Raw genomic sequence first — 12,841 nt, forward strand, 5'->3', positions numbered from 1 at the left:
GTGAATCTCACCCTGACAGCGCCAGCCAGACAGTCATCAATGTATACTACCGTCAAATGCTTCTGTGTGTGTGTGGGACATGGGTATGTATGTGTATGTACTCCCCTCCAACCTCCCTGCTGATGTCGTTGATTTCTGGGCCTGGCATCGGTGGGCCGATGGCATCGCTGTTCACTAGCATCTTTATTTTTCTGCTGGTATCACTGCTCGGAAGTTCGTTATGTGCAGTTGTTTGGCTGTGTGATTAACTATCATCAGTTTAAATCACGGAATAAGTTTTAATGAAATTTGTTTAAAATCTGTTTGCTTGTGCTCTTTTTCCCAAGTACGTATCAAAAGTTTTACGCATGTTTTAACAATAAATGTTATGATATTGTATTAGGGTATCTTTGCTTTGTTTTGTGAATTTCTTTATAAATAAGTATTTCTTTTAATATGTTTTTGAAAAACTCTTTTCATAATATATAAATTTACTTTCAGCCATGTTAGAAGATAAAGAAAATATTCAAGATAAACAACAAAATGATACTTTAAAAACAAGTAGTTTTAAACAATTATGTATTAGTGCAACAAAATCTATCTTGACAGCATCTCAGCAGAGTAATATAAAACCTGATAATTTTGTATTAAAGACATGTGATAACAATGAAAGAAGCAATGTAATAAATAAGGAAGCAAAAAAGAATTTAAATGATGAAAAATCTAAAGAAAATGTTGGTAAGAAATCTTTAGAACAGATGCCTCCTCCTAAGTTGATTCCCAATAAAAAGCTTGTTGAAACTAGTCAAGATACACAGGTACAAACAAATAAAACAGCTGCGAATGAAAATAGTAATGAAAATACAGCTACTAAAAAATCTGAGTCTGACAAAAAATGGGTACTCTCAGATTTTGATATTGGAAAACCATTAGGTAAAGGAAAATTTGGAAACGTATACTTGGCAAGGGAAAAGAAGTCAAAATATGTTATAGCTATGAAGGTTTTATTCAAAGCACAAATACAAGAAGCGGATGTTGAACATCAAGTGAGAAGAGAAATTGAAATACAAACACATTTAAGGTAAAATTTATAGTTTATTATTAAGAGAATGTTATCCCAGTTTTAATAAAATGATACATTTACTTTTTCAAGGCATCCAAATATTTTAAAAATGTATGGTTATTTTCATGATGACAGAAGAATATACTTAATATTGGAATATGCTCCTAAAGGTGAGCTGTATAAAGAATTACAAAATCAACCTAACAAACGTTTTGATGAAACTCAGTAAGTATGAATTAACTAATTTGAATGTACTTATAAATCAATTCAGATATTTTTTAATTTTTTAAAATTTGATTAATACTAGTTTTTTATAAATAATTTTAGAACTGCTACATACATTTCACAATTAGCAGATGCATTAAATTATTGCCATAGTAAGAAGGTGATACATCGTGATATTAAACCTGAAAATTTACTGCTTGGAAATAAAGGAGAGTTAAAAATTGCTGATTTTGGGTGGTCGGTTCATGCCCCTGCATCTCGAAGGAATACTCTATGCGGAACAGTAGATTATTTACCACCAGAAATGGTAATGGGTAAAACTCACAATCACAGTGTTGATTTATGGGGAGTTGGAGTGTTATGTTATGAATGTCTAGTTGGTAATCCTCCATTTTTTGCTAATACATATGAAGAAACTTATTTGAAAATACGAAAAGCTAGGTACAGATTTCCTGAATTTATCAGTGATGGAGCTAAGGACTTAATATCAAGAGTATGTTGTCTCAAGAATGATAAAATATTACAGGATTAATTTCTTTTTTAGTAAGCACCTCATATTTAAAAAGAATATTATCTTTGCAGTTACTTATAGTCAACCCAGATCAACGTTTACCTTTGGATGGAATTTTAGTGCACCCATGGATTGTGAAAAATAGAACAACTGAACCATATGGACTACAGAAACGTAATACAGACTGAATATAGACTATCTTTACTTAACTTTGGTGTACTAACTTTATTATGGTTACTTTCTTTATTTAAGTAATTGCTTCATGTAATCTTTCTATAGACACTGACACACCAGCATAATAACTCTGAAGTGAGAATATATATGTAACTGTACACTTATAGGATACATACATTTGAACATTTAGAAAGATTAAAGGTAGACAATGCTAACAGTATGCATATGTACTACTACACATTTGCAGTTTATTGCTATAGTGTTGGTGTGTATGGTTTCTATAGCATTTAAATTGTAATTCTATTTATAATGAAAACTTTTATATATTACAAAAATTTAATATTACAAAATGCAAGATTTTATTCATTACAATAAAAGTAAAAAAAAATGTTTATTTAAATTTTAAGTTCGGTTTTCAATAGAGGAGCTACTGAACTTTATATTTTGGTATGCAGTATTTGGTTACATTGCCAACAGTTACCTGTGTTTTACAGCTTCTCTATTTAAATAATTCCTGCAAGTACTTTCTATTTTTATGTCTATGGTTTTTATTGTCTACATTTTTGGCAGCTTTCACTGAAACGTATTAAACTACATCCCGCAAAATGAAAGCAAAATAACATTAATTATTTGTCTCCACCTAACTTTTTATAATCATGATAATAATTTTTTCGCGGTATACTGATTTCAAAATACGCTTCTAATTTATTATTTTCAATTATTTTACTCTTGGATTCCAACAAGTCTACCATTGTAATATTTTATTTAAAATTTACGAAATAAATAAATTGTAAAAAGTCTAATCAAGTTTCTTTTTATGACGAAACTTTCAAAATTTCTAACATTTAAAAAATATATCTTTGAAATCTCACCATATAGTATTGACGGCAGATTAAAGTGACGGATAAAGAACCAGTTTTTTCGCCAATTGGTAAAAATTATAAACTGGTAAATTCTTCTATTCAATTTTGAGTTTACGAAACGAATAAAATGACCAATAGAAATAGTTACTGTAGGTAGAATGCTGTAGAATAGGGAATGAACCAAATGCGGGTCGTGGTGGGGGTCTTGAATTCCCACAATTTATCACCACAGGATTGCAGTTGTAGAGTAATGTAAGAAGTGAGGTTAAGAAGCAGATGAATCAATTTTCCGTAGTGTACTATATACCCTAATGCTAACGTAAAATATTCATAAATAATTCATTAGTAAGAATAAAAATAATGGCGCTAAATTACACAAGGTAAAAGCGAATGTTAAAAGTACTAGAGTATAAGAGAAAATAAATTTTTTAATCATATTTTTCGTAGGCTATTTTGTAAGCAAAATGTCAACTTTTCTTACCTCCGAAATTTAAAGATGGTTTGCAGGTAAGGTTACATGACGAAAGTTACATAATTTTTCATATAACTTAAAATTTAATTATTATTAAACAAGAAAATGCTACTTTTATGAAATTTTAAAAATCATTAAATGATAAATTTTAATTTAAGAGAAAATTAAAATAGTTGAAAAAATATTTCTATAGCCCAATGAGTGTTACAATTGTGAAACCATTTCACATGACAAATGTTGTTAACGAGACTCATGATGAAAGGAATATGCGGTTGGGACGACCTATGTCACCTCATTTAACAATTTATCAGCCACAATTAACTTCTGGTTTGTCACTAACTCATCGTACAACAGGCATGATTTTAGCAGCCTGTGCAATAACCCTTGGTACAGGTAAAGTTTAATTGCAGTGCTATTTCTTTATTTATGTTCTTTAAGTACAAATAATTTTAATTTATGAAAATTACAGGTACTTTAATCTCACCCGATGCAATGCCAAATTTAATATCATTTATAGATTCTTGGTCTCTACCAAGCCCTTTAATTTTTCTTGGAAAATACATATTTGCATTCTGTGCTACATTTCATACTTTTAATGGAATTCGTCATTTGGTAAAATGCTTATGACATAAAAATAATTTCAAATAAATTATAGATATATTTATAATATTAAACTTTTTCAGGCATGGGACATGGGAAAATTTTTAACACTTCCGCAAGTTTATCAAACTGGATATATAGCTTTAGGACTATCTGTTATAACTGCTCTTATTCTTGCAGCACAATAAAATTAACAAGTATTATTTATTGTGATTAATTAAAATTAAATGAGTTTGCAGTTAAGCTTGTATAAATTTATGTTATATTTAAATAATTAGTATTGCTGAATATAAATTATAGGTAGTATGATAATTTTTAAAAATTTATTTCATAAAACATGTTTATTAAGTAAGATTCTAATATATTCTCTTCCTTATATTTACACTTCAATATCATAAATACAGTTACTACTAAATTTAACTGTGTAATATAAAAGTGAATGAATCAAGAAATAAATACTTCAAAAACTGTTTTCTCTTCCAAACATCTATTACAATAAATATAGGTTTATTCAAGCAAAAGATACAGTTTTTAACTATTTATTTCAAAAGATTTATTAATATTTACATCATTTATATTATTAACTTTAGTAGTAATTGTATGTACAGGTATGTGTCATTGAAATTTTTTTAGGGTTTTCCATATTCACTTTTCAATCACCCATTCCTTCTATTTAGTGTTTCATACACTCGCACGTGTTCATTATGCATAAGTTCTATGAATAAAGTTTGGAGATTAAAATCAAGATAATATTTTTGAATATTCTCATTAACAAATTTGTTGTTAATGGGGGAAGTGAGATCTACACCACTTTTGCACCGTCGGAAAAATTTGCAATGCGCTATATCGAAAGAAAGTTGAATTATCAGTTTTAAATAAAATGTACATGGAAAACGGTACAAAATTAATATTAATATTATTATTGTTATTATTAATATTAATTACAATGTAACACACTTCTCGCTCTTTTGATAGAGAAAATTTTTAAAACTTAGCGTGCGGTGCTACTTTATCAAAGTTACAAGTGAAAATCATACATCTAGTGATATTAATGATTTCCTCTCTCCTCTGAGCGCAAGAGAATCGCTGCCTCCCTAAAATACAATTCGAATGAAAATCAGCGGTTCTCTGGAGTTGGTAAGGAAAGTCATTAACGACGCTCAATGTATTGTCATGGCAATGTCATAAAACGGTTAAGCAATTTTTAAAGCAATATATTTCTTCTTTGACAAATATAAAATATTAGCCAATATTTTAGCTCGGTAATTTACAGGAAGATCTTAGCTTTCCTTAATTGCATGTAATTTGTTTTGTAACGGTGTTCTATAATAATACATAAAATAATAAGTATTGCGGTAAATAAATTTACAACATTTTTCTATCTCAATATACGAATCGACTGTATGACAATCGAATATTGGCACAAACAGGCATAGTATAGAAATTCGTTTTGTCAAAAAAGTTGCAGACAATTGTTATCTTATCAAAACAAAGATGCATCTAGCAATGTAAATTTGATAAGGATGATGCAGGTAGAAGACGGTTTTTAGGTGTTTAATAATGAATACCTTGTTATAAATTTTATTGTTCCTTTATTTATTCAGATTAAGAAAAATTATTAGGATCTATACCATTCTCCTAAGAAGCTCGTTTATTTTATCTTCACGGTTTCCGAAATCACCTCCTTCAACGTAGTGGTTAGTCTTTTTGCGCCATCCACCGGTCGGTGTGTTGAGCTACATGATAAATATATTTTTATAATGAAATTTAAAATATACAGGTGTAAGGTTGTAACATTCTTTATATTTATAAATATTTGATTGTCAATTAGATTAAAAGTGGTGTTAAAGAATTTTGATGTTCTACCACCAGTTATATCCAAAATATTATATCTATACTCATACCTTAAAGGGCCATAGGAAATTACTGGCATATTTAAACTTGGGCCCTACAGTGAATATTTCGTGAATTAAATCTTCAGTACAGATGACTCCAGAACGACCTATAAAAGCAAAAATTGATTATTAAATATTGGAATTAGAATATTTTAAAGTAGCTATAATAATTATTAATCAACAATAAAACATTACTAAACTATTACATGTTATAATTACTTTACAATAAACTGGGCAGAAGAACAACCCATGTCCCAGTGGTTTTGTCAATAATACGTAACCCAAAAATATTGAAAGAATTAATGCATAAAAACCAACCTAATTTTTTCTCTATGATGGAATTGCTTGTGATGGGTATACGCTGATTGTTGACCTTGGCATAACCACGTTTATATACCAACTCACGCACTGACTTAAGATTTGGATATCCCCAGGTGACATATGGCTCCACAATTCTGAGCATATTGATTGTGGCTTTATTTAATTTGATAAATACTCCATTGTTTATTTGCTTCAGCCTGAATAATTGGAGTACTTTTCGTACTTTGGGTGCCACTTGGTTGATACTAAAATAAAAATTTATGAAGAATAATAGATTTATATATTTATATGGAATTAAGTATTAAAATGAAAACATACCCTCGAATTCTTATTACAAAGGCAAGGCCAGCCTCAGCTGGGATATAATAATTACCCCTGTTTCTTGCCTGTCTCTTCAATCTAATTTCATCACGTTCTTTCTTCTTATACTCTTGAGCATATTTTTCTGCTCTCCGAAAGATTTCCTTCCTTTTCTTGTATTTATCCGCTCTTTGCTACAGCACATAATTAAAATGATAAGTATGGTCTGTAAAATGATAGTAGAACTCACTTCCTCTTATGAAAAAACAAATATTAAAATAAGTCTATTGCCTACTTTGATAAAAGTTTTTAGTCTTGCAGCTTGAGTAGTTTCACGGCGTTTCCTACGTTTTAGCACTGATTCGGGCACAGCTGGTAGTTTTTTTGCCGGAGGCACAGTTCCTGTTTTCCTGCCGATAAAAATAAACTTTCTTAAGATCAATCATTATTTTCCTACTGATAAATTTAACAGTTAACAATGATTTTTATCAATAATCTAAAGAAAACTATAGTATTAATTCAACAACTATTAATAGATATTATACTGTCGCGTGCGTGACTTCAATGGGTGTAAAAAATAGCCATACTTTATCATAATTAATTGCAAAAATATGATAGTACAATTATAATGCTGTAATTGAGAAACAATTTTCTAGCATTTGTAGATCAACATTATTTTATTATCAGTGGATGTTCTGGGATTTCTTCGAGCTATAAAGGTTACTTACGTCTCCGCCATTTTCCCACTTAGAAAAGAACCAGGATACTGCCCCCTCTCAAAAGGAAACACTAATCAGACGCCATCTACGAAAGATACGTTTGTTAAGCTGAACTAAAGCGATTAAAAGTAATTATTTCTAATTTCTTATGGATAAATAGAGAGAGAGAAAGCATTTCATTTAGCATAAAAATTGACACAATCAAACATAAGTATATATTTTGCGTAAAATGCAATATATCATTTGTGTTGCGTCGAATTTTATATTAAATGGGATACACTGTATGTACCCGAAAATACAGAGGTCGCTAGTATAATCTTTACGTCAAAAATGATCTGTCTGCTGAAATAGGCCTGCTTTACCTACAGATCAAGTCAATAAACAATTAGTTTAATAAAAAATCAAATGTGAAGCAAAATAAACAAACGGGCATGTTTAGGACAAGGTGCAAGTCCCAACGAGTCAAATGAGCTTAAAAACACTCAAATCGGATGAAAAATAACGCTGTACCACTGTCCACGTTTTTAAAGTGGAAATAACCAGAAGTGACTTCTCTTCAAGAACGCGGGACAATGGTACAAAGATATTTTTCATCCGATTTGAGTGCTTTTAAGCTCGTTTGACTAGTTGGGACTGGCACCTTGTCCTATGCCTATTTGTTCATTTTGCTTTGCATTTGATTTTTATTAAACTAATTGTTTATTGACTAGTATTGTCGATAAAGCAGGCGTGAAGGATCGTACCATTTTTCGAAATCCTTCATACCGATATTACATAGCAAAACACGCGCGTCACGATACGGCATTATTTGATGATCGATCTCATTCTCTTTGGGCTTTTTGCACCTATTATAACTGTGGCACTTTATCCTAGAGACACTCACTTTTTAGATTTGTTTGGCATGTTAATATTATTAAAGCAATTGTCAAAACAGTTATAATGTAATGGAAAAAACGATCGTCAAATAACGTTGTGTTGTTTTCTCGCGTTATGAAGCTTTCTAATATTGGTATAGGGAATCTGTAATATCGGCATTAGGTATTTGGGGGATTCCGTTAATATAAATACTGTTTGAACTATGAAATCGAGAAATTTAGATTTATATATATTTAGCTACAATTCAAGTTATGATTAAAGATATAATTATATACACAACAATTAAGATACGAGCTTTATCAGATCAAGAATCAGAAACAACTTTTTACTTCAGGAAACATTGTTCAATTTTTACATCTTGACAGAAAGGTAACAAATGTCAAATTAATGAGCACAAGTGAATACAGGATAGGTCGTACTAAATAGTACACTCATGTAATGATTGATTCCTAATCTAATCCACACGTTTATATTGAAAGTGCAGCTTTGACATTACCAAGACTTAATGGATTATTACCACTGCGTAATTTAATTAAAATTGATTTAAACAGGTTAAAAATGTTCAGTTAGCTGATCCAATGGTTTATAAGAAATTCAAAATAGATATGATAATTGACGCACAGACATTCATGATAAAATTTATAAATATGAAATACTTATAGGTTATATTTGTCTCAGCGTATGTTCACGATCCAGCGTCGTTTATAAAATAGAGGTTAAAAAGTTATCTATGTTTGTACTGAGGATTGTTTCTCCCACATTAAAAATGCAGGAAAGATGGTTGGGATTAATAAATCGTTCGTAGTCTCCGGCAGTATATATCACGCAACAATGCAGTTAAATTAAACAAATAAAAGAGAGAGGGGCGCAGTCGCGTGTATGTTCGCCCTTAAATCAGTCGCGTGTCGTCCCCATAAACAGACACCATTCAATTTCTGACCAGCGCGATATGTATGTCATCAGTGCTGCATTGTGCATCAGAAAGGAAGATGAATATAACTCAGTGAATCCCCGTTCTTAAAATAGGATTATGTGAAAAAAGTTGGTGCAGAATTTTTACATGGGTTTCGTAAGTCCTCCGGTAAACATTGCACCATTGAACGTTCTCATTGTCTGCACCCATCTTAAAACACTTTTCCTAATTTCGTTAAAAAAAGTATACTTCTTTTCATTCTTTGGCGTTCGTAGAAAGCATCAGGCGCGCTTCCCTTTAAACCAAAAACTCATTTAAATCTCAGTTGAACGACTGATTTAGTATAGTTTATGTGACCTCAGCTGTACAGCACTGAGCACTCAACTAAGATTTAACTGAATTTTTGGTTGAAAGGAGTGCTGCTGCTATTGAACGAATAGAAAACCGTGCGGTAAAGTTACTTTATGCATGCCTTTGACTTTACTGCACGCATTTGAGTGATGTAAAGTAACTTAACCGCACGGTTTTTATTAACATTAATATTTAGGATGACTTTCATCAACCGTGTTTCATTAAAGCTATGTTTAAAATTGTACAGTTCACGTCACGTGAAATGTATCGTATGATTTAAACTCTGTTTAGAAGTGATACATTTTCGTGTTACGTGAACTATACAATTCAAATTAAACACGATGGTTGAAAGTGTCCCTTATGATATTTCTGAACATTTATATAAAGTTTTTTCTCTTCATTGTTAGATACATATAATAAATATTAATAATTAAAACATATATTCTAATATATCTGTCTAAATAATAATTAACTTACTATAATATTTACACAAATAATTAGGAGATTTTTTAAACGAAATTAGGAAAAATGTTCTGTACAACTCTTGCGTAAAGTATTTTTTTTGCAATTGTTGGAATAGCCGCACTCGTATTCGGCTTGTGCTTAAAACTTTCCAACTCATGCAAAAAAGTACTATACTTTACGCACTTGTTGCATAAATAACTATTCCGATTAACGTATAGTAGAAGGCGTTCAAGCACCAATAGCGAGTTACAATAAAACCTTTCTTTTTCCCCTTTGTTTCATTAATTTCCAGTTACGTGAATATCATTATTAAAAAATTTTAAACAGTTTATTAAAAAGGTAAGTCTTTCTCGTTGAAATTTATCTTGAATTTTTAGACATTTTGTTGTTCGATGAAAGAAAATTAAAAGAGAATAAGTATGAGTAAAGCGAATATGAAAGAGGAGGGAGGTAGCAATCGAGGCTGTTATAGGATCCTTACTTCTTGTACCTCCTCGCGGGGCTTTCGGTTTTTGAGGGGCCCTCTAATAACAGGGTACATCGGGGCTAAACAAACATACACGCCCCTGGGATCTCCTGCTGAAAGACTGTGTACGAGGATCAACTGAAAAACTGCAATGTTCGGACTCACCACGTAACAATAAGACAAAAGTCAGAGGAATATTCCAGCAAACAAGTAGTCATAAATATAATCGGTATCCTATCGAGAGAGATGTGAACAAACATTAATAAAAGTCTTTATACTGATTGAGAAACAGAAGCGCGTTTATTGTTATTGAAAAAGCTAACCAAGTTGTTAGAAGCGCAGAGATTCGATAAAGAACTGATTGACAACAAAGCTATCTCAATTTGATTTCTGGAACAGTGACTACAGGGAGGCGGGTGGGGGGGGGGGGGGGGGGAGAAAAATATTATGTAGGTGAAGTATACACGTGCAGAGCAAGTCTGAGATGAGAAAATAAGATTTTTGACTGAAAAGATGTAAAGTGCAAAAAGCAGCAAAAAAGGGAATAAGAGGAGAAGACGAGAAGGGTAGATGGGATGAAAAGCATTCTGGTTTGTGGGTACAGCCGTTGCCTGCAGCCCACAATTATGATAATAGCTCCTGAGTCCTGCGAGTCTTGTTAAGCCAACGCGAGCGCGCAAACTCTTTTACCCTGTATATTTTTATTTTCAAACCTGGCTATTTATTGCTCTTTTTCTACTAAAATTTCTTCCTTCGATCACCTTTTGACCCTGTCCCTTGAGAGACATCAGTGTAAGGACACTCGAGATATAAAAATAAAGGTCGATTCATAATATACTGTAATCGATAATCTTTCATTGTACGTAGCTTTTTAACTAAGGGCGTTAGCAAAAACTTTTTTACAACTTTTTTACTTAGATTTTTTCCCCTATCCAATGGTATTGGCATGGCCATCGTTCGTGAGACACCCTGTATATTTTCATGACAGAGGATTATAACATCGATTAAGATATATTTGACAAAAAACAGCATTGGGGCATGCTTTACATGATCTAAATGCAAATATGTATAGGTGCACAAACTGAGAGGTATAATAAAAACGATTTGGTAATTGGTAATAGGTAATGTATATACACATATACATATATATGTGTATATATTAGATATAAATTCACATGCTTTCTGGGTTTAACCAATCTCGTTGCTTTTATAAATTAAGCGAAAAATCTTAATTAGAAACTGCACAGTTATCGTTAGAGAAACCTTGAAAATTGCTTTTCCAAGCCAAATTCTTCCCGAGGTGTCCCTTTTATCTTTAATTTAGGAACACCCGTTACATATACATACACGGTGGCCCTAACCTCTCAAGAGTCTCACGTGTTTTCAAGTGTATTCAAAAGAGAGAGAGATGGATTGTGGTGAGGGAGAGGGGGGAATTCTCTCTCTTTCTCTTTCTTTTAAAAAGAACACTACTACTTTACGGTCCTAATTACGTATTATTATATATTTCTTCAGTGAGATGGCGGAAGATAAGAAAATTAGTATAATTGATCCACAAATTTCATTGCAAATAACTGCACTCTTAGCGGTCGATACTATATAGCAATTAAGTTCACTTAATTTCTCAAAATTTCGTTGAGAGGAAGCTTGGAAAGAAATTTTTTATCTTAAATCAGAAACTTTAAATATTTAAGCAGCCGTGCTTGAGTCAACCGGAGTTTATTTCAAAACTTACTACTGAAAACTACACTTGAGATTAACATTAGAAGCAACGGAGAGAGAAATATATGACTGCTTATATAACTGAAGATTAATACCGACAAAGGATACTGCTACTCTCTTATTTAGTGATTTTTTACTTGAGTAAAAGAGAGAGAAAAGAAAGAAGTTTTGTGCTTTGTTTACTATAGATTAGAGAAAACTTTACTTCACGAGGAAAGTTTGCTTATGTTATCTAGGATACTGGGTAAAGACTGCAATGTGCCATAATATTATACTCGCAAAGATCTTTATGGAAATTCTACGCGAATCTTGCTTTATTTTGTCTCAGTTTGGAGGAACTTTACTTAGATTAAAATGTATAAGGTCCTTAAATAAATTCTCATTTTCAGCAGTTGAAACACGTAAATGCTATTTTAAAATAGCCATATCGAAGTAGCTATCGTTAGCAGGGTTCGAAAACTTGATTTATATGCACCACTTACCAAACCAAAGTACTATTTCAGTATAAGCTTTCCATGAGTGGTTAAGAAAAATACGCTTTGAGCTATTTAATGCTTCATATGATTAATATTATTATTAAATTATTGCTCTTTGATAATGTAATTATAATAAAATACGTTGAATTTTGGAAACGTTTGCCTATGAGAGTGAATAATTAATGGCTAATTAAGAGCGATCGAAAGTGCATAATTGTTTGATTAATTACGCGATGAGAAATACGATGTTATACAGTGAAGCGAAAATAGTGTATACTGTCATAATCAAAAGCATTAGTTACGCTGTAAGTTTGAGCCTATGACGCACTACTTCAGTTAGCGTTTGAAAGTAATCACGCAAACTCCTCTTCATGAGCTGTTATCCACTTTTTCTTTGTTGCCAAGAGCTTTTCAATCAACTGCGAATTTACGGAACAAGTCTTGATCGTA

At 31.5% G+C, this 12,841-nt stretch overlaps 3 protein-coding genes across 4 annotated transcripts; 2 read left to right on the forward strand and 1 right to left on the reverse strand.

Moving 5' to 3' along the window:
• The first annotated feature begins 93 nt into the window (after positions 1-93).
• Positions 94-2,904, forward strand: LOC136784179 (aurora kinase C-like). Its single transcript, XM_066744698.1, has 5 exons — positions 94-325; positions 481-1,060; positions 1,133-1,267; positions 1,370-1,760; positions 1,850-2,904. The coding sequence occupies exons 2-5, from the start codon at positions 483-485 to the stop codon at positions 1,964-1,966; spliced, it is 1,221 nt and encodes a 406-aa protein (XP_066600795.1). The 5' UTR covers positions 94-325; positions 481-482; the 3' UTR covers positions 1,967-2,904.
• A 135-nt stretch (positions 2,905-3,039) lies between these two features.
• On the forward strand, positions 3,040-4,199 carry LOC136784181 (succinate dehydrogenase cytochrome b560 subunit, mitochondrial-like). The gene is made up of 5 exons (XM_066744701.1): positions 3,040-3,195; positions 3,263-3,322; positions 3,481-3,680; positions 3,757-3,899; positions 3,971-4,199. The coding sequence occupies exons 1-5, from the start codon at positions 3,176-3,178 to the stop codon at positions 4,073-4,075; spliced, it is 528 nt and encodes a 175-aa protein (XP_066600798.1). The 5' UTR covers positions 3,040-3,175; the 3' UTR covers positions 4,076-4,199.
• A 1,257-nt stretch (positions 4,200-5,456) lies between these two features.
• RpL7 (ribosomal protein L7) lies at positions 5,457-7,166 on the reverse strand. Of its 2 annotated transcripts, none has more exons than XM_066744699.1 (6): positions 7,132-7,166; positions 6,699-6,813; positions 6,422-6,597; positions 6,101-6,348; positions 5,792-5,889; positions 5,457-5,623 (listed from the first exon to the last, which is right to left on the reverse strand). In XM_066744699.1, the coding sequence occupies exons 1-6, from the start codon at positions 7,140-7,142 to the stop codon at positions 5,513-5,515; spliced, it is 759 nt and encodes a 252-aa protein (XP_066600796.1). In that variant the 5' UTR covers positions 7,143-7,166; the 3' UTR covers positions 5,457-5,512. The 2 variants fall into 2 exon arrangements, with proteins under 2 accessions (XP_066600796.1, XP_066600797.1); XM_066744700.1 differs by lacking the exon at positions 7,132-7,166 and adding an exon at positions 6,991-7,013.
• Between the last annotated feature and the right edge of the window lie 5,675 nt (positions 7,167-12,841).

This window comes from Prorops nasuta, unplaced genomic scaffold (genome assembly GCF_024137725.1).
Source record: "Prorops nasuta isolate Cenicafe-Biocafe unplaced genomic scaffold, Cenicafe_Pnas_1.2 PNAS00050, whole genome shotgun sequence".
NCBI lineage: Eukaryota > Metazoa > Arthropoda > Insecta > Hymenoptera > Bethylidae > Prorops > Prorops nasuta.

Coding starts and splice junctions, on each gene's coding strand:
- LOC136784179 (XM_066744698.1), top strand. CDS start 483: ATGTTAGAAGATAAAGAAAATATTCAAGATAAACAACAAAATGATACT. Junction 1,268..1,369: donor AAACGTTTTGATGAAACTCA/GTAAGTATGAAT, acceptor AAATAATTTTAG/AACTGCTACATACATTTCAC. Junction 1,761..1,849: donor CTAAGGACTTAATATCAAGA/GTATGTTGTCTC, acceptor TTATCTTTGCAG/TTACTTATAGTCAACCCAGA.
- LOC136784181 (XM_066744701.1), top strand. CDS start 3,176: ATGGCGCTAAATTACACAAG. Junction 3,681..3,756: donor TGCAATAACCCTTGGTACAG/GTAAAGTTTAAT, acceptor TGAAAATTACAG/GTACTTTAATCTCACCCGAT. Junction 3,900..3,970: donor TTAATGGAATTCGTCATTTG/GTAAAATGCTTA, acceptor AAACTTTTTCAG/GCATGGGACATGGGAAAATT.
- RpL7 (XM_066744699.1), bottom strand. Junction 6,598..6,698: donor GACTAAAAACTTTTATCAAA/GTAGGCAATAGA, acceptor TATGTGCTGTAG/CAAAGAGCGGATAAATACAA. Junction 6,349..6,421: donor TTTGTAATAAGAATTCGAGG/GTATGTTTTCAT, acceptor TTTTTATTTTAG/TATCAACCAAGTGGCACCCA.